The following is a 23,001-nucleotide window of genomic DNA, read 5'->3' as shown; positions in this document are numbered from 1 at the left end:
AGATGTGTCTGTGTTTGGGGACTGGTGTAGGATGTGGAGAGCTGCCTTGGAGAAGCCGCGTCCCGTCGAAAACGCGCGGCATGCCTGCTGGGAATCGGTTAGGATATACACCTCCCCAGGAATCTGGAGAGCGTGTCGCACAGCAAGCGCTACTCCAAGGACTTCTCCGTGTCCAGGTGTAGAATTCCGTAAGGAGGCGGCCGTAATAAACGTTTCAGCGCCATCCAGCACTACCACGGAATACCCGTTGTGGCACCGAGCAGCATCCGTGTATAGGGTATTTGTCTCAGGGATGTCACCGAGCATGCGCACCAGGTACCGTACACGGGCGCGCCGGCGTCCCGCGTCATGCTCAGGATGCATGTTTCGTGGTAGTGGGTGCACCTTTAAGGCTGTACGGACCCAAGTCGGAATAGTGATGGTGATGCCTTCATCATAATTGTGCAAAACTGGATGTCCCAATCTCGAGAGCAAGTGCCGCCCAGTGGGTGTGAGCAAAAGACGTTGTCTTTGACTGGCCCACTGAGCTTCCAATAACTCACTGAGAGTGTTATGCGTCCCTAGGGCTAGCAGACGTTTCGTGGCGGTGTAGTGTGGGAGGCCGTGGGCGAGCTTGGTCGCCTTTCGCAGCATTGTGTCGACCCGTGTCTGCTCCGACTGCGTAAGTCTGTGGAAGGGAAGGTGGTAAGTAATGCGACTGATCACACAGGCCTCCACCAGGCGCAGTAGGTCCCGTTCCCGTAGACCTGAGCGCCTGTTGGAGACCCGCCGAATCATGGCCAAAGTCTGTTCGGTCTGCCGGGACAAGAGAGATATAGTGTAGTTCGCCTTCCCATTCGCCTGAACGTGTAGTCCAAGAATGCGAGCACGGTCTACCTGGGGGACAGGAACGCCATCCACGTGCACCGTGATTTCGGGTGGAGGGGTAATGCTACGTGCGCGGATGAGAACAAGCTCGGACTTTTGTGGGGCACAGGACAAGCTGCCCTGTCGTGCGTAAGCGGTGACGATGTCGACGGCCTGCTGCAGTCGATCCTGAATGGTCCCGTCTGACCCTCGCGTCGTCCAAATCGTGATGTCGTCTGCGTAAATCGCATGTGCAACATGGGGGATCTGGTCGAGCTGCTGAGGTAGTCTTGCGAGGGCGATGTTAAATAGAGTGGGGGACAGAACTGATCCCTGAGGGGTGCCGCGACCTGTGAGGCGAATCGTATCTGTCCGATGTGGTCCTATTCCAATGGTGGCTGTTCGGTCCCGCAGAAAAGAGCGAATGTAGTTATACATGCGGCTGCCGCAATGTGATTCTGCGAGATTTCGAAGAATCAAATCGTGTGCCACGTTATCAAATGCTCCTTTTAGATCAAGGGCGAGGATGGCCCTCGTCTGGGCACGGGACGGGGGGCCGATAACCTCTTCCTTGAGCTGTAGAAGCACGTCCTGCGTGGAGAGATGTGCCCGGAATCCGAACTGTGAGTGGGAGAAGAATGACTGTCGTTCGAGAAAAGGTTGCAGTCGCCGCAAAAGCACGTGCTCCATTAACTTTCCGATGCATGAAGTAAGGGATATTGGCCGTAAATTTGCTATGTCTACGGGCTTTCCTGGTTTGGGTATTAGCGAAATGTCAGCATGACGCCATGCCTGTGGGAGCGTGCCCTGACGCCAGTGATCATTGAATAGCTTTGTCAGATGATGGAGGTCTGAATCACTGAGGTTACGAAGGGTGGAAAATCTGATACGATCTGCGCCTGGGGCCGTGTTTCGACGGAGATCTTGAAGTACCACGCGAACCTCATCGATTGTAATGTCCGCGTCGAGTTCCTCATTAGATTGTTCTGCGTGCGGGTAATTCAGATACTGTGGAGGTGTGCCGGTAGGGATGAATCGTTTTTCTAGCTCTTTGAGAAGAGCAGCCGGATCGTCTCGGTACTTATGTATTAAGCTGAGTAGGCGATGAAATGTTTGCGTCCTTGTATTTGAGGGATCTATGAGTGCGCGAAGTATCGACCATGTTTTCGCGGTGCCTAGGGTGCCTGAAAGACGCTCGCAAAAACCTCGCCAGTTGTTTCGGACGAGTGTCTCAGCATATTCTTGTGCCTCCTGCGAAATTTGGGCGATACGCCGGCGAAGCTTGCGATTGAGACGTTGGCGTTTCCAACGCCGCGTGAGCCCCCTACGTGCCTCCCACAGATGCAGTAGGTGCGGGTCCACGTCCGGGGTCGCAGTTGTGGTAACCAGTGTGCGCGTACACGCATCTAGGTCAGAAGAAAGAGACTCGATCCATTGCTCGTATCCTAGACCTTCAGGAGGATTCTGTCGGCGCTCCCTGAACCGCGTCCAATCCGTGATGCTCACTTTCCGCTCGGGACAGTGTGCACTCTGCAGTGGTAGGGTAGTGGCCACGATATAATGGTCACTGCCTAGATGTTCATCGAGAGGACCATGCACAATCACTGGTCCTGTATTTTTGGAAAAAGTAAGGTCTGGGCACGTGTCACGTGTGACGCTGTTACCCAAACGTGTTGGGTGCCCTGGGTCTGTATGTAAGGTGTATCTCAAGTTACATATGTCATCCCAGAGTCGAGTTCCTTTGGCTTCAGATTTGCGGTACCCCCAAACTGTATGCGGAGCGTTGAAGTCACCGCACACGAGAAGGGTGCGCCCAAGGCGTCCGAATTCTATTAGAAGACGATGAAACGAGTGTGTGCGTGAGCGGGGAGAACTGTACACGTTAAGTATGAAGAGACTGCAACTGTTCTTGCCCTGTGTAATGATTTCAAGAATTTGGTGTGGGATATCGATGTTTATAGTGTGGGAGTTGCACGTTAAGTGTTTTGATACTAGGGCTCCCACGAGTGGAGAGGTACCCGTAAAAGTGGTGAAGCCGGATAGGGAAGGGGAGCAGTTTGGTTCCTGTAGGAGGATAATATCAGGAGGATGTGTGGACATAGCAGCGTACTGTTGCAGGGATGCCCTTTTCCGACGGTATCCTCTGCAGTTCCACTGCCAGACCACGAGCTGCTGCTTGCTAAGGGTCGCCATCATCCTCGAGAGAGGAAGCCGCCGGGCGTGAGTATGGGTGCGATCTTCTTGCACCTGTAAGGGGTGGCTGGGGACGCGCGGATTTGGAATCCGGCAGGGGTGCGCTTATAGAATCCAAACGGGAGACTAACTCTGCGAATAGGGCGTGTGTCCGCTCTTCTGATGCGTGTATGACGCTTATGATCTCCTGCCGGAGCGCTAGAGACTCCTGCTGCGCGCTCTCTATAGCTGCCTGTATTCTGGCGTTTGTGCGCTCTATTGCAGCTTCCATTCCAGCTGCGCATGCATGTGAGCGTGGCGCGCTTCCATGTCACGGCGTAGCCGCGCGATTTCGGGGAAAGGATTACTGTGGGTGTTCGGTAGGGGAGTAGAGGGGGACATGTTGTGGGGTGAAGGTTGGGGGGGAGCGAGCTGTGGGGGATCCCGCGGGCAACTTACCTCCCGAGGTGCCGCCTTGGCATTGGTGTTCTCCGGGGCCTGGGCTTGCTGACGGTCCGGGGTAGCTGCTGAAGTTGTCAGCTTGTTTAGTAGTGCCTTCTTGTAGGGCTGCGGGGATGCCTGAGACGCCGGGGTAGTCTGACGCTTCACCTGGTTGCGGGCGGAGGACGACTGGGAGCGTGATCGGGAACGGGATTTGGAGTTTACCCGAGCCTTGGGGCGGGATCTGGACGGCGTCTTCGAACGAGACCGGCCAGCTTTCTTGAATGATGTTCCAGAAGCAGGGGTTGTCGCTGATGGAGGATCCGCATTGGTGGAGGCCTTCAGTTGTCGCTGTTCATCTTCGATGGCTTTTTTCACCCAGGCTCTGTTGAAGGGTTGTCGCTGGCGTTGCGGGCACTTCGGTTCAGTTGTAGGATGGTCCCCTCCACATGATTTGCACCGGGGAGAGCATGGGTGTGATGGGATGGGATTCTCGATGCCGCACTGTTCGCAAATAGTGACGTCTGGTGTGGGGCAGTGGTCGGCTCGGTGTCCCAATTTGAGGCACGTTTTGCAGACTGGCTGGCGGGGACGGTGTGGGTAGCAGCGGAGCTCTGCCCCAAGAAATCGGACGAAGCGTGGCACACGTAGGCCCTCGAACGTGACCAGTGCAATATTCGTCTGACCCATCATTCGAGCCTGTAGTATCTGGATTCCAGATGCTTGCATCTCTTCTACCAGCATATGTGAGGGGGTGCCTGGTTCCAGTCCCGGAACGATACCCTTGCACGAATCATCAGGGGCGGCTAGATATGCAGACACCGGGTAGGTGCGTTGGCTGATCGACAGTTCCTGGATATTCAGCAGGGCGTCTGCGACGTGCGATGATGGGGTGCTTATTATTGCCAGGTTTTGTTCTGGCCGGGTCCTTAGGATGAGGTCTCTCCGGTCATTTGGGCTCACTCCGGCCGCTGTCCAAAGCGCGGTGGCCAACGTTGGTCTGGGCCATTTATCCAATCTCAGGCCTCCGAGAGGCCGGAGGATAACTTTTTCATCTCGGAGGGGAAGAGGAGGCAGGCGCTTTGGCCCGCTCTGCTTGGGCTCGGCGGAAGGGTGTTCAGAGGCGTTCTGACGGAGCGACGCCGTTTCGTAGGCTGCAGCGTTGCGGGCGCGTCGCTTGTTGCGGACCACCTTCCAACAGGCTCCGTTGTAGGCTTCGTCTTCTATGGTGTCCGTGTCGATGGCTAAAGGTGTGGTATCCTCGTCCATGTCCTCCCCCGGTGGCGAGTCATTCGTTTGTTCTGTGATGGGAACGCTGGCAGCGTCGCGGTCGCTCAATGCTCCGATAGCTGCTGGCTTGTCGTCGGTTGTGAGCGTCTCTTCGGCGTTGCTAAGCATTGTTGGCACCGTTTGCTCGTTAGCGCACTCCGAAACAGTGCATAATAGCGGTAATGATGTTAGACGCTGCCTTGCTGCAGGGCCGTGGTTGGCAATGTCGTCAGTAAGAGCGCGAGGTGGAGCGGTGCCCACCGTGAGCGACATGCATCGATGCAGCCGTGCCTAAGTTGGGCAGACGCCTGTTCCGTTAGGCTTATTGGGGCGTTCCCCGCGTCGAAGTCTTCAAGGCTCGTGAGATGATGGAAAATGGACTCACAGTGACCCCAGAGGTATCGGGTAGCTCCGGTCCACTAGGTGAGTCGTATGGTGTAGATGAATCGGGCACCGGAGTCGATGAAAATCCAAAACACAGATCCGAAAGAGGAGCCCCATGCGAAAACACGTCCGCACACCGTGGCCTCCTAGCGAGAAATCTCTTTTTATTAGGGGACTGTAAGGTAACAAATGAAATAGAATGAAACTGCTGCTGATGGCACATCTCGGTAAGAGTTATGATACATGCGCTGGGGAGAACATAATAAATTTCTGGGTTATACGTGTCTCAACAGCACAATATGTTAGGAGACGCGTCATAATGAGGGACTGCGTAATAATTTTGACCACCTGGGGTTCATTACTGTGCCCTTTAATTATATTACACGAGAGTTTTGCATGATACTCCTATTTACATGAAGCCGCCACGGCTGGTACCTCTAGCTAAGCACTGCCACGCCATAACAACTGGGCTACAGTGGTGGGTGCACTCGGTACGTCAGCTGTCAGCTGGTCTGGGTTCACCGTAAACAGATGAAACTTCGGCAGTTGTGGTGTGGGCGTCTTTCTTGAGGTCCACGGCTGAGTCCGAGAAGAAATGCGTTCACGTTAGCTAAGCGAACCAAGGCATACTATAACTAATAAGTGACATATTCCCTAAATCATCAACCAAGGATGTAGTTTCAAGTCGCACGCCATAACGCACGCCATATCGGGCGTGTGTATGCTTCTAGCTATTACGTAACCTACCAGTACTGAATTCAGATGCTTCTAGGTTCTGTGCATAAGTCAGGTGATGTACATTCTCTCGATAATTGCCGTCCCATTTCTTTAACACGCATTCCTGTAAAAATATTAGAGCACATAATATACTCGCACCTTATAGATTTCCTTTAGTCCAATAGTTTTTTCAGTAATTCCCAACAGGGGTACCAAAAAAAACGTTTTCGTGTGAAACAGAATTACTATCTTTGGCTAACGACCTGCTCTTTAATCCAGACCTGGGATTTCAAACACCTCGTACATTCACTCATTTTGCGAAGGATTTTGATTCGGTTTCGCATGATTTGCTCATCTTCAAACTTAACTCAATATAGATCCCAACATCTTAGCATCGATCAAAATATTTCTGTCTAAACCAAGTGTACCCGGTATGGGTGAGCTAATAAGTTTTATTCTGTCCCTACTGCAGCAACATATGGCGTCCCACAAGAGCCAGTTCTCGGTCCTTTGCTCTTTTTTATTTACATTAACGAACTTTTTTCCTGCGTTTCAACTTCAACTATCCGGCTCTTCGCAACACAGGTTCTTTTAAACTTGAATGCGACCTCGTGATTGTTTTTGATTGGCGCTATAATTAATTGGCTTATGACACTTTACCCAAATCTAAAAACATGCTGATCTGAAAGTATGCCGAATTACTTCCTCAACAATTTTTTTAGCCCCCGCTGACTGTTACAAACATCTCGGCATTCCCATCACATCTAATCCGCCCTGGGACATTCATATTTAATATTCGACTAGGCAAGCGAACCACATGATTGGTTATTTGCATCGAAATTCTTCCGCTGTACCAACACCCATTAAGTTAATGCTTTACTAAAGTCTCGTCCGCTCAAAATCATAGTATGTATGCGCCATTAGGGACGTCAGTGAAACATATAACATCATTGCCCTCGAATAAGTCCAGAATTACGCCGCGTGCTTCATCCTGCCTAACGACTCGCGTCATTCTAGCGTTACATCCATTTAAACAACATTGAACTTACCGGACCTTTCCCTCCGCCACAAATGCTGCCGCCTGAATCTTTTTCATAAAATATACCACGATAATTATGTACTGAAAGTCGCTCTTTTTCAACCGCCTTGCACCGTTTCAGATAGAACCGATCACCTCTTCAAAGTACGCTTGTCATCGTGTCGCACTAACTTATAGCTATAATGAATATTTCGTCCCAAGAACAAGCACTGAATTGAACCTCCTTCCTCCATCTTCTGCCTTGACGACGTGGACAACTTGCACTTTAGTGCCCTGAGACCTCCTACTAGTACGCTTGATCGACCACCTTTAAGTATGTTCGGCTCTGCAATCGACGACGAACTTGCAGTGGCGCACCGCGAGGAACTTCTTGCACTCCTCCACCATTTTCGAGGCTCGTTTGATTGCCGGAAGATGTCATTAGGCAGCACGCCTACTGTTCTCCATCCGAATGACACCGGCTCACAAGCGCCTCTTCGCCAGCGCCCTTACTTCGTATCCCCTGCTGAGCGTCATGTGATCGCCGAACAAGTCGACGACATGCTTCAGCGCGGCATCATTCAGCCGTCCTGCCGTCCCTGGTCGTCGCCTGTTGTTCTTGTCAAAAGAAAAAGACGGCTCAATTCGCTTCTGCGTCGATTACCGCCGATTGAACAAAGTTACGCGTAAAGATTTGTATCCCCTGCCACGCATCGATGATGCCCTGGACTGCTTGCAAGGAGCCGAATTCTTTTCATCAATATATTTACGGTCCGGCTATTGGCAGGTCCCTATGGCACCATTCGATCACCCGAAAACTGCCTTCGTAACTCCCGATGGGCTGTACGAATTCAATGTTATGCCCTTCGGCCTATGTAATGCCCCAGCCACATTCGAAAAGGTGATGGACAGTGTCTTGCATGGGTTGAAATGGAAGACGTGCCTGTGCTACTTGGATGACTTCGTCGTTTTCTCCCCCGGTTTCGACAGTCACCTCCGTCGGCTTTACGAGGTACTGAGCTGTTTGACGCGCGCAGGCCTTCAGCTTAACATCAAGAAGTGACGATTCGGAGCTCGCAAACTCGCCATCGTGGGCCATGTAGTCTCCAAGGACGGCGTCCTTCCCGATCCGCAGAAACTTCGTGCTGTTGCTGAATTCCCGAAGCCTACCACCGTGAAAGCGCTTCGCAGCTGCCTTGGTCTATGCTCATACTTTCGCCGCTTTGTGAAGAACCTCGCTTCTATAATAGCACCACTGACGAAGCTGCTCACCGGCGATAGCTATTTGTCTGGCTGGTCGCCGGCGTGTGATGAGGCTTTCGCAACATTACGTCATCTCTTCACTTCACCGCCCATTCTACGTCACTTCGACCCTACCGCTCCGACCTAGGTGTACACGGATGCTAGTGGGATCGGCCTTGGCGCTGTCCTTGCCCAAGGTAAGCCGGGCTTCTCTGAGTACGTAGTTGCCTGTGCTAGTCGTGCCCTTACCAAGGCAGAGTGCAAGTACTCGGTTACCGAGAAGGAATGTTTGGCAATTGTTTGGGCGTTGCAGAAATTTCGCCCTTACTTGTATGGTGATTCGTATGATGTTGCACCGATCATCATTCACTCAGTTGTCTGGCTTCACTGAAGGATCCGTCGGGTAGACTTGGACGCTGGGCGCTTCGTTTACAAGAATTCGATATTCGCGTCATTTGCCGCTCAGGACGCAAGCACGCCGACTCACTTTCCCCCTAACCCTGCCTTCTGACGTCGCGCCTGTTTTCTTTTCCGCAACTTCCTGCTCTAACATCACTATCACTGACATGCCTTCAGAACAGCGCAAGGATCCCTGGATCGCCTCGCTGATTACGTTCTGTCTATGCTTTCGATGACGCCAGCCCCACAGCTCTCTCGTGCCCTTCATCGCCAAGTACCTCATTATGCGCTCCGGGACGCCATGTTGTACCGCCGCAACTGCCAGGCCGATGGTCGAAAGTGGCTTTTGTTATACCTCGCCATTTGTGCTCCGATCTGTGCGCGCACTTTCACACATACCCACAAAATGCGCATGCTGGCGTTTTGAAAACGTATGATAGACTTCGCCAGTGATTCTACTGGCGTGGAATGTACACATACGTCCGCAAGTACATTCGTTTCTGCATTGAGTGTCAACGCCAGAAAACAACTTGTCACACGCCTGGCCCATTACAACCTTTGCCGTGCCCCGCTCGCCCGTTTGATAGAATCGGCATAGACCTGTACGGGCCCCTTCCTTCCACCCCTGCAGGCAATCGTTGGATTATTACGGCCGTCGACCATCTCACTCGATATGCTGAAACCGTCACTCTTCCAACAGCTTCAGCTCGTGATGGTGCCTTGTTCATCTTGCGCAGCTTCGTTCTTCGCCATGGCGCGCCACGCAAACTGCTTAGCGACCGAGGGCGCGTGTTTCTTTCTCAAGTCGTCCAAGAGCTCAGTTAGTGCAGTATCATTCATCGCACTACAACTTATCATCTGCAGACTAATGGCTGGACGGAGCGCTTTAACCGAACACTCGGTTATATGCTCTCTATGTACATAGCCTCCGACCATTCTAATTGCGACTTGGTGCTTCCTTTTGTGACATATGCCTACATCACCGCCACGCAAGCTACCACTGGATTTCCCCTGTCTTTTTACTATACGGACCTGAGCCATCTTCCACACTGGATACTATACTTCCATACTGCCCGGATGCATCCGAATACCGCCCAGCCTCAGAATTTGCTCAATGTGCCGAAGAGTGCCGCCAACTCGCACGCTCATTTACATCCGTGACACAAGGTCTTCAAAAAGAGCGCCTTGACCCGGTTAAACCTACCCCTACCTTCCCTGTTGGCTCGTTCATGTGGCTTTCAATTCCATGCCCCGCCCCTGTTCTCTCCCGTAAGTCTGCAGCGAAATATCATGGTCCCTACCGGATCGTTGAATGCAGATCGCCGGTAAACTACGTCGTCGAGCCTGTGACACCTCCCACCGACAGACGCAGCCGCGGTCGTGAAACAGTCCACGTGAGTCGCTTAAAGCCTTACTACGACCCTCTGGTGCTTGCATCACCTTGAGTCGCCAGGATGGCTTCTATTCGCCGCCGGGGCCAATGTAGTGGGAAAGACAGTCCGCAGCCACTGAGAGAGGATGACGGTCCAGCAGTCGGGAGAGCGCGAGACAGCGACCGACGCTCTTGAGCCAAGGCTATTGCGTATCCCTAACTGCTTTGTAAATAGACCCGCTCACAAAATAAATAAATAAATAAAATAACAAACAAACAAATAAATAAATAAATAAATAAACACTGGTGTGCGTCATTTGTGCGCTGTTTAGCTCGCCATGTTACCTCCACAGCACAGACCTGTGCCTACAAAAATGAACCAAGTCATGTTGAAAAATTTACGAAGAGTTTTATGTAGTATATCTATGTCGAGACTTTAGGGCTCTCGAAGTGAAAAGTTGAAAATAATTGCAATTGAGGTTACAAAAGAACCCCAATGTAACTTCTGTGAGATTCAAGAAAGGCGTAAGAGCCATTCAACAAGAACAAGTGTTTCCAGCAGTGTGAAGGTCTTCGTCAGATTACACCGGAGGTTACATCGCAGCACGGTATTTGTGAAAAATACTGCACTTCTGAAACAGAACCTGCGTACGAGTGCGGTCCCTGCAAACACGGTAAGCGGCGCTACTCTTGCAAACGTTGCGACAGAGATCACTCACATCCTTGTGCATGTGCCGCAAGCAGAGCGTGCTGTTCACGTAGTGCATGGTAGATTGAGGCGACAACCAAGGACTCAGCTTGCCGTTCTCGTCATACTGTGATCCGTTGACGTCATAGCCATGCATCATCTCGTGACCAATAATCTGGCACAAAAAGAGCATGAAAGAGTATGTTGGCAATGGTGAACACTCTTGAGCAGTGAGCAAATGGTTATACCACCTTCGTACACTCATTACGACAGTATTGAGAATATGAGCCACGTGGATGTACGGCCGGACTTTTCGCTATCCAATGAGTTGGTAAATGTCGCATCGGCATTGACTGCTGACCAGCTTGCCTGTTGACAGTGCTGGAAATGCGGTATGAAGGCAAACACTGAATATGAAGATTCTCCAGTGCTTGAAGTCAAGAAGCATTTGGGGTACTGCCACTCAGACTCTGGAATGATCAGCTTGTCACGAAAGCAGTTCCAACACACACGCTATAGCTCAAAATTTTCAATCAGCCGGAAACAGCCCAGCATGCTGACACCTCTTACGGAGGAGTATCAACAACAGTGCCTCCGCTCTCTCGTGCAAGATATTCTCATATGGGTGCGCTGGCATTCGGAGTGATAAAGGCACACCTGCAGATAATTATAAGATTAAAATATGAAAACACCGTGACAACCAAATGCATATTCCTATTGCTTTTTGTTTTGTGTTTGATGAGATTTGGCATCATTTATTTCACCTCTTGACAATATTATACTTGAACACCATGAATGTCAAACGCAAAGTGCAGAAACGTGTGAAGTCTTCTCCCTTTCCAAACGTGAAGTATTGCACTAGGCATTCGGTAATTCATGCAAGAACAACCTCTTTCTTTACAGGACTCACGAAGCAGCATGTATCCCATGTAACAACGCGCATGCTCACCCTGCCGAAGCTGCCGTAGTTGAAGGCAGCAGGACCTTCAGTGAAAAGTAAGTTGGGAAGCAGAACTGATGCCTGGATGTGCATCGTGTTAAACTGGCCAGTGTAAAACGCGTTCGCCTCGGTCTCTTTATGCAGCATCATCGTTGCGTCGGCCCATGTTTGGTGAATGGCGGCTGCTGCAGCCTCCCGCCAAGCTTTGAAGAACCGGTCGGTGGGCAAGTCCGGAAAGCTCGCTGTGTCAAGAGATGTATCACCCGTAAGAAAGATGGGGAAAACGAATAACATCTTTCTTTTGGTACCAAAAACTTTAATTATTGACTCTGGCAATGTAGGACACTTCTAATACTTGACGTCGCTTTTTTTAGAAGGTGAATGTTGCTTGCACGATCGAAATTTATATTCGACAAATTACGATTTTGATAAAAATGTTTTCAACTAATACTTTTATGGCACCTGCTGTAATGCCTCAGCATCAGCATTGGTGGATTTGAAGGGCATACCTATTTGGAACGAATTCTGAAATTGACACATGTTTGAGATATATGTTCCCGTAATTCCCCACGAAATACATTGGCGTTCCATGTATTTTATTGGCTCAATGAAAAAAAGCCATTTAGTAAGAGCTGTGGAACAACATCGTACTTCGCAGTATGTTTTTTTCACAACTGGTGCCCGTTTCAAATTTCTTTTCAGGTAGATGTGCCTTGAAAACTGACTGGCTTATTTTTGGAAATGTCAATATGTGCCTGAAGTAGTTACTTATAAAATTGATTAGCAAGAACGGTAGAGGATGCTTTGATTCGGTCCCAACTAATCGGATACTTGCAAAATACAGACTATTTTTATGAGTCACCCGCTGGACCACAATGTGTGAAATTTATTGCATTTGAGTCAAAAGGGTAAATTATAGAAACTATCGCAAGCAAATTGTTAATTTATGACCCAGAATGTTCTAGAAATGTTCCCCAAGAAATACAGCATAAAAAAATAAAGCACGCGATGTATACAAATTATCAAATGCCCCAAACACAGGTATTGTAGTTCCGTCAATTGCATCAATTAGAGCAGCTAAGGTGGGCAAATTGGATATATAAAATTGCACTACAGCTTAAACAATATTTTTGCAATGTTTACGACGCGTTTGCAAAAACCCTACTCACCAATGATTGGCGTACTTTAGAGCGGTGTATAAGATATGCTTGTGCGCTTTAGATGTATTACGAGTAGCACTTTACCAAATGGATAGAATTTCACGTTGCTCAAAACGAGTTCTAAACCTAATTTCTCAATTTTTTTGAAATTTTGAAGATCTTTAAAACAAACATTTGCTAAGTTTTCACAGTTTTTAAAAGCAGCAAATCACATCATAATCTGTGCATGGGTTGTCGAAAAACATGATTCCACCATTTTAACGTATTTAGATAGAAGCCAGGCCCCAGATGCGTTAAAAGGACCAAAATTTGACTAAAATGCGTCACGAGAATATAGTGAAAATGGTAAAAAATGAACTATGTGACAAATAAGTTAAAATATGCATAGTTTGTAAGTTGTTAGGAAAGGTTACACTCATCCATCTGAGAGCAGCAATAAGCTTTTAGGGGCGAAGCTCCTTAGGGTGTGGGTCTGTCCCTCCTCTGTAGTATGTAGTAGTAGTCGTCGTCGTAGTAGGCAGCCACGTCTACTTTTATGAAAAAAAAAATCCGAAAGTTTTGTCCATAGCGCGGAATCGAACCAGGGACCTATCGCTTCCGAACGCGCGGCGCTAACCACTACGCCACGAAGCGCACATGGACACACGCACCACGATGACAATAAATATCCAACATTAATGAAAGACTGCGCGTTTCTAACGTGTTTGTGCTAGCGCGTTACGGCCCGTGTAAGAAGCTGGTGTAAGACGCTGTGGCCTCTCCGCCTTACTAGAGAGTACTGCACGTTTCTAACGCGTTTGTGCTAGCGTCCCCTTAAGTGGGAGATGGTGCAATTAAAATGAAGGGCGCTGTTATAAAATAGGAATGACGTCACATATGGCGCGTGTCATTGGTGGAAGTCAATCGTTCGATTTAGTGCGGCGAGACTGAGCGAATTACACGGAAGATTCACGGTTTACCGATGATTCCCTCCGGAGCTTCGCCCACTCATCATCATTCACCCCGTGGATATGCGGTGTTTTTGTTTTTTGTTTTTTTTTTTTACTGCGGCGGCGGCTACGTATGGTGCGGCCGCGCGGTCCCTGTCTTGAAAATGATCTGTGATGGGTAGTGTCTAGGCTGTTCGATCGCGCCGCTTAGTTGGCGTTGGACCGAGAGGTAACGCGAGGGGGATGTGGTCGCGGCAGGTCCCGACGTAGTGAACGACATCGGCAGCGTGCTGTGGTCAATAATTATTCTCCTGTATCTTCGAGAGAGGGCAGGAAAATCAAGGTGCCTAGTGGTCATGCAGGCACGGCAGAACTTCTGACTGCACTGCTGATAGCACAACGAGGAGCTAGTTGGCGCGGCCTGGCCACAAGTATTTCTTCACGAGGACGTGGTTTCACAAGTAAAACAATGATAATCTGAGTCTAAATACACTTCGAAAAAAGTCGGTGTTGTCTTCCAAGTACTTAACAAGGTCTCTTAAATCCGAGATCACTCGCCACTGCTCAGTGAAGTCGTCTGCGCGTATTGTTCCTCGGAAGGCTTCTTCGTTTTCGTCGCCTTGCAGCGGTAAGTAGAGGAGGCGCTAGACAATTCCCGCCAAAGGGTTCTCGTTCGGACTGGTAAACCGCGGTGATGTCGAGAAGTACTGAGATTGTTACGAATCCCCTGCACTAGATGTCCTGTTTTATTGAAGGTGAACAACTAGAGTGGCCGAACGCATACACGTAGCTAAATCTTTATTGGGCAAACCTCCCTACTAGAAAATGCTTTTTTTTTTCAAATTGATCTTATTAAATAGGGTTATGGAACGGGACCCCGTTTGAACTCGTTTGGTCCAGTCGAGTTTGTCCTCGTTTGAACCCGTTTAGTACACTCCAGATTGTCCCTGTTTAGTCCAGTCCCGTTTGATCCCGTTTAGTACCGTACTATTTCCCCCTGTTCGAACATATTCCACAATGTCGACCAGGTTCACTTGGAATGGTCTAATGTCAGTTAATATAATTCACTCCTTAAACTTATTTGTTGCACCTATGAATTTGTGATCAACCTTGATGACAAGTAGATCTGCATTACGCTTGCTCCAAGAATGCCGCTGTGACATATAGGTTTGCTTGGTTCAATGCTTGATAGAAAGATGAGCACAAATTTCGGCATAAATTGATTACCACAACCAATGCTGATGTGATACATGAAGAACGAGTTTTGTCTGACCTATGAGTGCGTTCACAATGTATGACCTACTAGAGTACGCACCTTGAAAAAGATTGCTACCTCATTTTTATATTTACTACAAGTATGCAAATGTAATTCTGGTAGGTGTACTGCATGCTTGATTACTTGGACTCCTGTTAATGCAGTGCTGTGTTGATGTAATGGTTTCTTCTCAAATCTACAGTAAAGGGTAACTTCAAGGCTGGACAAATGTAAGGTAAAGTAATGGCTTGCACTTGTAAATGAAAGACATATGTATAGTTTACATGTTTTTCTGTATACCTTCTCAAACTTTCATTATTATTAAGGTCCTCCGATTTTAAGAACATGTCATTTGACAAGCATTGTTTATTGTATCTTATAATGGTACTTCGTTACACCCAGTCTGCTGACAATAGGCTATCGGAATGTGTTGCTTAGGTGAGAGCTTACGAGGCGCCTGAAAAAGGGAAGAAATAAATTATGGGGTTTTACGTCCTAAAACCACCATCTGATTATGAGGCACGCCTCCGAATTACTTTGGACCACCTGGGGTTCCTTAACGTGCACATAAATTCAGGTACACGGGCGTCTTTTGCATTTCGCCCCCATCGAAATGCGGCTGCCGTGGCCGGGATTGAATATATATAGCGACCTCGTGCTTAGCAGCCCAACACCATAACCACTAAGTAACCACGACGGGTAAAAGTGAAGAAAAGCCAAAAAATTATTTTTACCTATGCAATTAACACATAGGCAAAAGCAGTTATGCCTATGTTCACACAGACAAGAACGAGTAAGCATTCAGAACATAGGAGATACTGAACAAATCTTATTAAAAGATAAGTGGTTTGATGCAATATGCCTGTGACTCCAAGGGAGCATGCATTACTGTGGTTGAATAAATTGTCACAATTAGCAGGCCACTGAAACATGTGTTATAAAGAAAGGCATAATTTATTTGATTAAGAATATGTATTACTATTGAATCAACAGAAGCAATTCAAGCATGAAATGCACATATAAAAGGCAGCACGGACACATCGAGCTAATAAATTACTCAGAAACTCCCCTTTTTCCAGCAAATTAAATACTGTAGGGGAATAGTGGCTTTGACATCCACCGTGTTTGGTTGGCTTATCCCATACTCATAAGGTGGGCGGAGCATCACTATGACGACCACTAACGAAGCGTGATTAGAAACAGCATCAGAAAACGCATGCACAGAAAATCGCGGCCCCGAACTTGTTAAAGAAGAAAATACTAATAACATTCCAAACATTCGGCACTGCACGCGGCATGGCCTAGTGTGCAGATCCACACAGAAACAAAGAATATACAGCAAGAAAGCTGTCACCAAGTCAAGGCAAAAAAAAAAAAAAGCTCAAGTGCAGGAGCAGAGATAGATTCTTCGGGGACACCATGGCAGTATTAACACGTGGGTCGATTCTTTTGCTTCATAAGGAGCCGACTGAAGGCATGTTCTACGATGCAGGTCACTCTCGCCAGGATCGGGCGAAGTATCCTGCAGGGTTGAAGTTCAGTCCTTCGCAGAAAATGGCAGATTGAGGTTTAGTGATCTTGCAGGAAGACAAGCTGAAAGTAACTTCTTTGTTTGAACAGGCTCTTTTTGTTTTAATTCGTGAGGCTTTCTTGCGACTGCCTGCACAGGTTGTCCCTTAGCGTCGCTATGAAGTTGATCTGGAGCTGTACGACCCGGAAGACGCTAACAATGGCTTGCTCTAGTTGGCACCTTGCAAAGAATGCATCAGTTCTCAAGACCTTGCCTTTGTATCGGCATTCTTGAACTCGTGCTTCGAGTAATTTCTTCCCGGGTCGAATTATCTGGAGGCTCCTCATTGACACTACCGATGTCTTCAAGTGCAGATTTTGGAGAGAAGCTTCTTTGCTTTGCAAGTCTGGTTGAAGGAAAGGTTGTACTTACAGATTTTGAATCAGGACCCGAGCACGACAAATCAGTGAGCCTTGGTTATAACGTCTTGTCCATAAGTTCTGTAGGAAATTTTGCCAAAGGTTCAGCGAAAATTCATTTTAGTCATATAGCATGGTGATGAAGATGTAGTTACTGACCAAGTGACTATGAGTAGGTTACCAGTGAGATGGATTTTCTAAACCCTTGACTAATTCCTACACGGCTACGGACAAGACATAACCATTGAGTTTTGCCGTTTCGCTTCAATAATGTCTAGAATAGCCACCTGTAAGTGCCGCATTTCCTTATTGACGACGCATATAAAAGCGATCCTGGAACCACCCACCTGAGGCACGGCACCGTGACTGTCATGGAAATATTACCGCTGTGGATTTCGCCGGTTAGTTATTTATAAGGTGCTGCCTGTGTGAAAAGCAGTGATTATTGCCTATTTGCGGTGTCGTGCCCTGAAGAGAGTATCGATGCACTGAAGCGTGTTATGTACTCATTTTTATGGTATGCTACTCTCACTGTCGGGTGACGTAGAAGGCAATCCTGGACCTATCAATGCAACTGAAAGGGAAACATTAGAAACCCTCGTGCAGACTTTCCAAAGAATTAAATCTGGCCAAGCTACAATTCTAAACGAAATCATAGGTGTTAAAGAAAGGCAGGATGCTACCGATAATGAATTCAAACAGCTGACGCCGAGAGCGGCAGCCCTGGAATCAACTACCTCACTCGATAGGCCTGCTTCTTTTTAGCTGACAATAAATACTATGGGAGGCATTTCTTCCCAGATTTCTGTCATTTACTCAAGATGCGATGCTACTGAAAACAGATTGCGTCGAAACAACTTGCTTTTTTTGGAATCGATGACGTACATGACGAAAGCTCGGCAGATTCTGAAGTGAAAATTGTTGCATTTTGTTCTGAGTACCTAGGTTTATCTACGTCTGCTTCCCAATTTGAAAGAGTTCATAGACTGGGTAAATTCAAGTCTGACAGGCACAGACCGATCATAGCCAAGAAGACGCTTTTTAAAGATAAACAGAACGTCCTTTCTAATGGTCAGAAGCTGAAAGATACCAGTCTTGCTATCCGCGAGGATTTTTCTGCTGCTACTCGTGAAGCGAGAAGCAAGTTGACCAAGTTTGCAAAATCACAGTCCAAGTTTTATAAATTATCCTTCGATAAACTTCGAATTGACAAACAAACGTATGCTTATGACCGCGCCTCTGATTCGGTCACTTTAATCAAACCATAACTAGGAAATCTAACGAGATCACCGGAACGTCCCCATCACACGTTATACAACTCTGCTGCGACACTGTCCCTTTCATGTTCTAATATCCGAAGCGTAATGCCTAAACGCCATCAGCTTCGTTCCTTCCTTCAAGTTAGTGAAGCTGATATAATAGCTTTGACTGAAACTTGGTTGCACGCCGGTATCAAAGCCAGTGAAAGTTTTCCTGATGCCGATGCGCACAATATCTACAGACATGACCGGACGGATAAAAAAGGGGGCGGCGTGCTTCTTGCTATTAAAAGAATGCTACCATTCATCGCTATCTCCTGCAACTCTAATCTCGAAATGGTATGGGCTACCTGCAAAACTAGTTCTTCAAGTTTACTTATTGGGGTGTCTTACCACCCACCTGACTGTGGGATTTCTGTCATTCCTAATCTCCGATCTAGCATTTCTGCTGCTGTTGACTATAGTTCGCCCAGTGACATATACTTGTTTGGTGATTTCAATTTTCCGCAAATAGATTGGGCTAATTTGTCTTCACCTAGTTATGCTGCAACCAAATTCATCAACCTAACCCTAGATTTCTACCTGTCTCAAGTGATTAGCTAAAATACCCGTGGTTCTAACATACTAGATTTAGTTCTAACCACTGCTCCCGAAACCATAGGGCAAGTTATGTATCTTGGCGGATTTAGCGATCATAAGCTGTTGCAGTTTGATATTCTGGCTCCTTGTTTGTTTGCAGGTAAATGAACTAAAAAGATTAGACACTATAGCAAGGCAAAATGTGGTGAAATTAACAATGAAATTACCACATTTTTCAATGCGGTATTTTTCCCACTACGAAACCAACAATCTACCGAAGAAAACTTGTTGCTTTTCAAACACAAACTGGCTGCGCTGATACAGAAGCACAATCCTTTCATTACAATATCTAATGATAAGACTAAACCATGGTTCAACAAGGCCCTGCAACGATTGCGGAATAAAAAGAAGCCTCTGTACAGAAAAGCTACATTGGTTTCCTCTCTGCCTCTGTTGGCTAAGTATAAACAGTGTCTCAAAACATACGGCTCTGCTATTACCACTGCCAAAAACAAATATTTTACTCGCAATCTTCCGTCGTTATTGCAAACTAATCCAAGGAAGTTTTGGCAAGTTGTATCTCCTGAAAATAAACAAGACCCCATGTCACTACACAATACTGATGGCTTACCACTAACTGACAGTGAATGTCCAACTGCGTTTAACAACTTTTTTTGCATCAGTGTTTGTCACCTTTACTTGGGAGTGTGGAGAGTTGCGTGCATGCGCTACTCTCGATGGAGGAGAGACACGACCGGCGGCACAGCAAACGAGGATTTAATATGTACAGGGACGGTGAACGCAGGCGTCACGCAACACAAAAACCGAAAGTCAAAACTAAAGGCACGCGAAGCTAGACATAACTCAACGAAAACGCTTGCTTAATAGAAAATCCAAATCTCTAACTTAATGCAACACTACTAGCAAACAACTATCTCATTTCTGGAGCCTCGCTCCACCTTAAAGTCCCTCGGTCAGTCTTAGCTCGCCAAAGTCTGGCCACCTTGGACCCGGCCTAACTGCGTCGTAAAGCGGAAACGGGATCGTCTCTTACAGATCGTCGTCTTGAAGTTCTTGTCGCGTCCGTGTCGTGCTCGTCTGAAGCGTTGAGGATGCCGTAGGTGCCGACGCCTCGCGTTGTCTCTTTTGTCGGCGGTGAGCTCGTCGGCTCGTCGGTGATGAGCTCGTCGGCTCGTCGGTGATGAGCTCGTCAGCTCGTCAGCGATGACGCTCGGCGTTGCTTAGGCCCACCTGGATAGGCCTAGCGTCGGGATCCGTCGCAATCTCTTCGTGAGTGCCGACGTGGCGTCCCGTGGAGAATCGAACGTGCCGGTGTGTCGCAGAAGGGGGATCCTCTCTGGGGTGCCTGGTCCTGCCATGAGAAGCTGCAGCCCATCCAGGAGCCTCACTCGAACTTGCCGAGGTCGACGGCCACACCTTGGACGGCCAACGTCACGGACTCGGCCAGACCCCCAAGTCTCCCGTCGCCAGAGCGGAGCTGGAGATGCGACCTTCCTGGCCCGGTGCCACGTTGAAACTCTACGGACAGCGCCGTTCATCCCTCGACTATGCCTCGGTTCGTGCGCCTCGCGCGCTCGCGCCGTTCGGAACACCGGGCATCGCGTGCTCCTCTTTTTCGCGCCACAGGCGGCCTCTTACATGTGACAGTGTTGACAGAGGAAGATCATTCCAGTATGCCAGTTGTTCGTGAGTGCGACTACCCATTCAGGGAGCCCATCATGATTACTCCCGAGGGTATTGTGTCTCTAATTAACAACCTTAAGTTATCCTCATCTGCCGGAGTGGACAACAGAAATTCGAAAATTCTTAAAAACACCATTTCACTTTCCAGCCAGATTTTGTGTCATATTTTTGAGCAATCATTGTCACCTTGAGAGCTGCCTTCCGAGTGGAAAATAGCAAAGGTCATTCCTGTTTCCTGTCTGCAAAACGGGTAACAAAAACGGCTGATAACTATCGTCCCATTTCTTTAACATGTATATGCTCTAAATTACTTGAACATATTATCGCTTCTCACATCTACAACCATCTGGAACGAAATAACTTTTTTCTTTTCAAATCAGCATGCCTTTCGAAAAGGCTGCCCGTCTGATACCCAGTTATTTGAATTTACTACTGACCTGCATTTTAACATGGATGAAAACCAGCAAACAGATTGTATTTTTTGAGATTTCTCAAAAGCATTTGCCAGAGTTGCTAATGGCCGGCCTTTTAATAAATTATCTACCCTTTGTCTTGATTCTCTCACAATATCTTGGCTTCGTAACTTTCTCTCATTCCGTCAACAATTCACAGTTGTCAACGGGTTTTCATCTCTACTATCTGACGTAATCTCTGGTGTACCACAGGGAAGCGTGCTTGGACCCTTACTTTTTATAATTTATATTAACGACCTTCCGAATACTATTTGATCCCGTTTACGTCTTTTCGCAGACGACTGTGTTGTATACCGTAAGATCACTTCAGATACTGACCACCTGACCCTTTTAAATGATCCTAACACTATTGATGAAGTTAGGAAATTTGCAGGCGCAAGTTGGAATACGCTAGCGCAAGACAAGGGTAATTGGAGATCGCAGGGAGAGGCCTTCGTCCTGCAGTGGACATAAAATATAGGCTGATGATGATGATGATGGACAGATAAATGACATCACTCACTGTATCAAACATAGCACTGCAGCGACCCTGGCGACTGCTCAGCGTATAAATTCCCCTGTGCGTCGACCCTCTAGAATGTATCCGCTTGTAAGCTTTCGCCTCACTGTCACCCCTCGCAGCAAAAATTGCAAAATTTAATAATTCGCTCGATCTCAGGCTGTCATCAGAAATTTATAGCATTCAAAACGAAAAACATGTACTTTAGGAAATAAAATGATTGTTATTTTATTCGGTGCATTTTAGCGTACTCGATTGAGTGAAAGTGTAGGTACAAGAATGCACCGCATGTGTCCTTGTACACATTCGACGGAGGATAGCACGTTCATGCCAGAAAGAGGAGGCACGCCCTCGACGCGCCCGAGAAAGGCGTGGCAAGCAGCTCACGGTAAGTGTGCAGATCGAGAGACAGCGGGAGAGTTCACGGTATTGCTAAATTGCGCTAATGCGTTCGTAACAACACGCGGCGCTAGCGCGTTTCGGTACGCACTCTTCTGTGCTGAAAACGCGGAAGCACTGTGCCGCGCAGGGTGCGCTCATGCTGTCATACGCGGCTTTATTTCGACATTTCTGTTTGCCTGCGGTTGGTTCGCATTCCTTGCTCTCTCGGTTCACTGACTGCCCTCGAGAAAATTCGGGTATAACTCGTGCGAGCGAGAAAATCGGCGCATCCAGCATAGCACCCCAGGCTGCAAGGCCACAGCTCATCACGTCTCAGAGAGGCTACAAGGGTGTAAGGCTGCCTGAACACAAGGTGGTCACTACTATCAATATCACGAGGATCACATCTAAGGCCGAAAAAACGGCACAGTACGGTCCAACTGTCGGACAAAAGAAGGCTTATCATTGACAGTAAGCTCATCAAGCTGCATCCTCCACCATAATGGCTTCTCTCTGCGATTGTGCGCGCATTATCGACGTTTCAAAGAAAGCAAACCACTCTGTCGAGTTCTTGCTAGGCAAGCAGATGAATTGCATGCTTTGCCGTGACGATGACGATATATGACATTTGCGCAAGTGGGTACAGATACACGGTGGAAAAAATGTTGCATCTTGTACACACACGGAAACGAAGATAGCGGCGAGGCAGCGTTTATGTGTCTCGTTTGTCTCCATCAGTGTAAAAATGCGCAGTCTTTCCGCCACCTAGCGCGATGAGACGCCATCGATGTGAGTGGACATACGCGGTGTATGAGTGGACCACCAAAAACAACGAGGTACATGAATACAAAGCCAAACACAGCGAGGTGCGCAAGCTTTCTGAGAACAAGGGTTTGAAACAACCCCTTGTACTGGTGAACAATTTCGAAAACTCGTCATTAGGAACACCATTTCCGGAAGGACAAACTATCAAGTGAAATAACCTATGGAGAAAGCGTCTGCGAAATTTGTCTCTACTAAACGGGAGAATGAGCAGGCCAGGGTATACTGACCAACCGATGCAAGTTCTAGCACAATGCTCAAGCGTCAATCACCATCACCAGTGTGCGGCTCATGACCAACGCGACGAACTGTGATGTACACATTAAGGCAGTTCGTCATCGTAATGACAGACAACTACACCTCAACTACACATAATATGACCAATGGCATGACATTGACGCCTGCATTTAGCACTGCCCTAAAGCTAAGGTTTTTGTGATTTCCGACCCCGTCTCTGTCAGCCTTTTGAGGGGGCGTATGTTTCGCACAGCACTGCAGAATAGAACAGGAAGACGAACATGCC

General features: G+C 47.9%; 1 protein-coding gene across 1 annotated transcript in view; it reads right to left on the bottom strand.

The window, feature by feature from the left end:
- LOC125944023 (neprilysin-1-like) overlaps positions 1-23,001 on the bottom strand; it is a 71,965-nt gene that overhangs the window by 6,196 nt on the left and 42,768 nt on the right. The window contains exons 4-5 of the mRNA XM_049663749.1: positions 11,498-11,730; positions 10,580-10,723 (exon numbers count right to left, since the gene is read on the bottom strand). Coding sequence (XP_049519706.1) covers positions 10,580-10,723; positions 11,498-11,730 — 377 coding nt within the window. The remainder of the gene's footprint in view (positions 1-10,579; positions 10,724-11,497; positions 11,731-23,001) is intronic.

Source organism: Dermacentor silvarum, chromosome 3, assembly GCF_013339745.2.
Source record: "Dermacentor silvarum isolate Dsil-2018 chromosome 3, BIME_Dsil_1.4, whole genome shotgun sequence".
Taxonomy (NCBI): Eukaryota; Metazoa; Arthropoda; class Arachnida; order Ixodida; family Ixodidae; genus Dermacentor; species Dermacentor silvarum.
The sequence above is the reverse complement of the archived record's forward strand: the minus strand, read 5'-3'. Positions and strand labels throughout refer to the sequence as shown.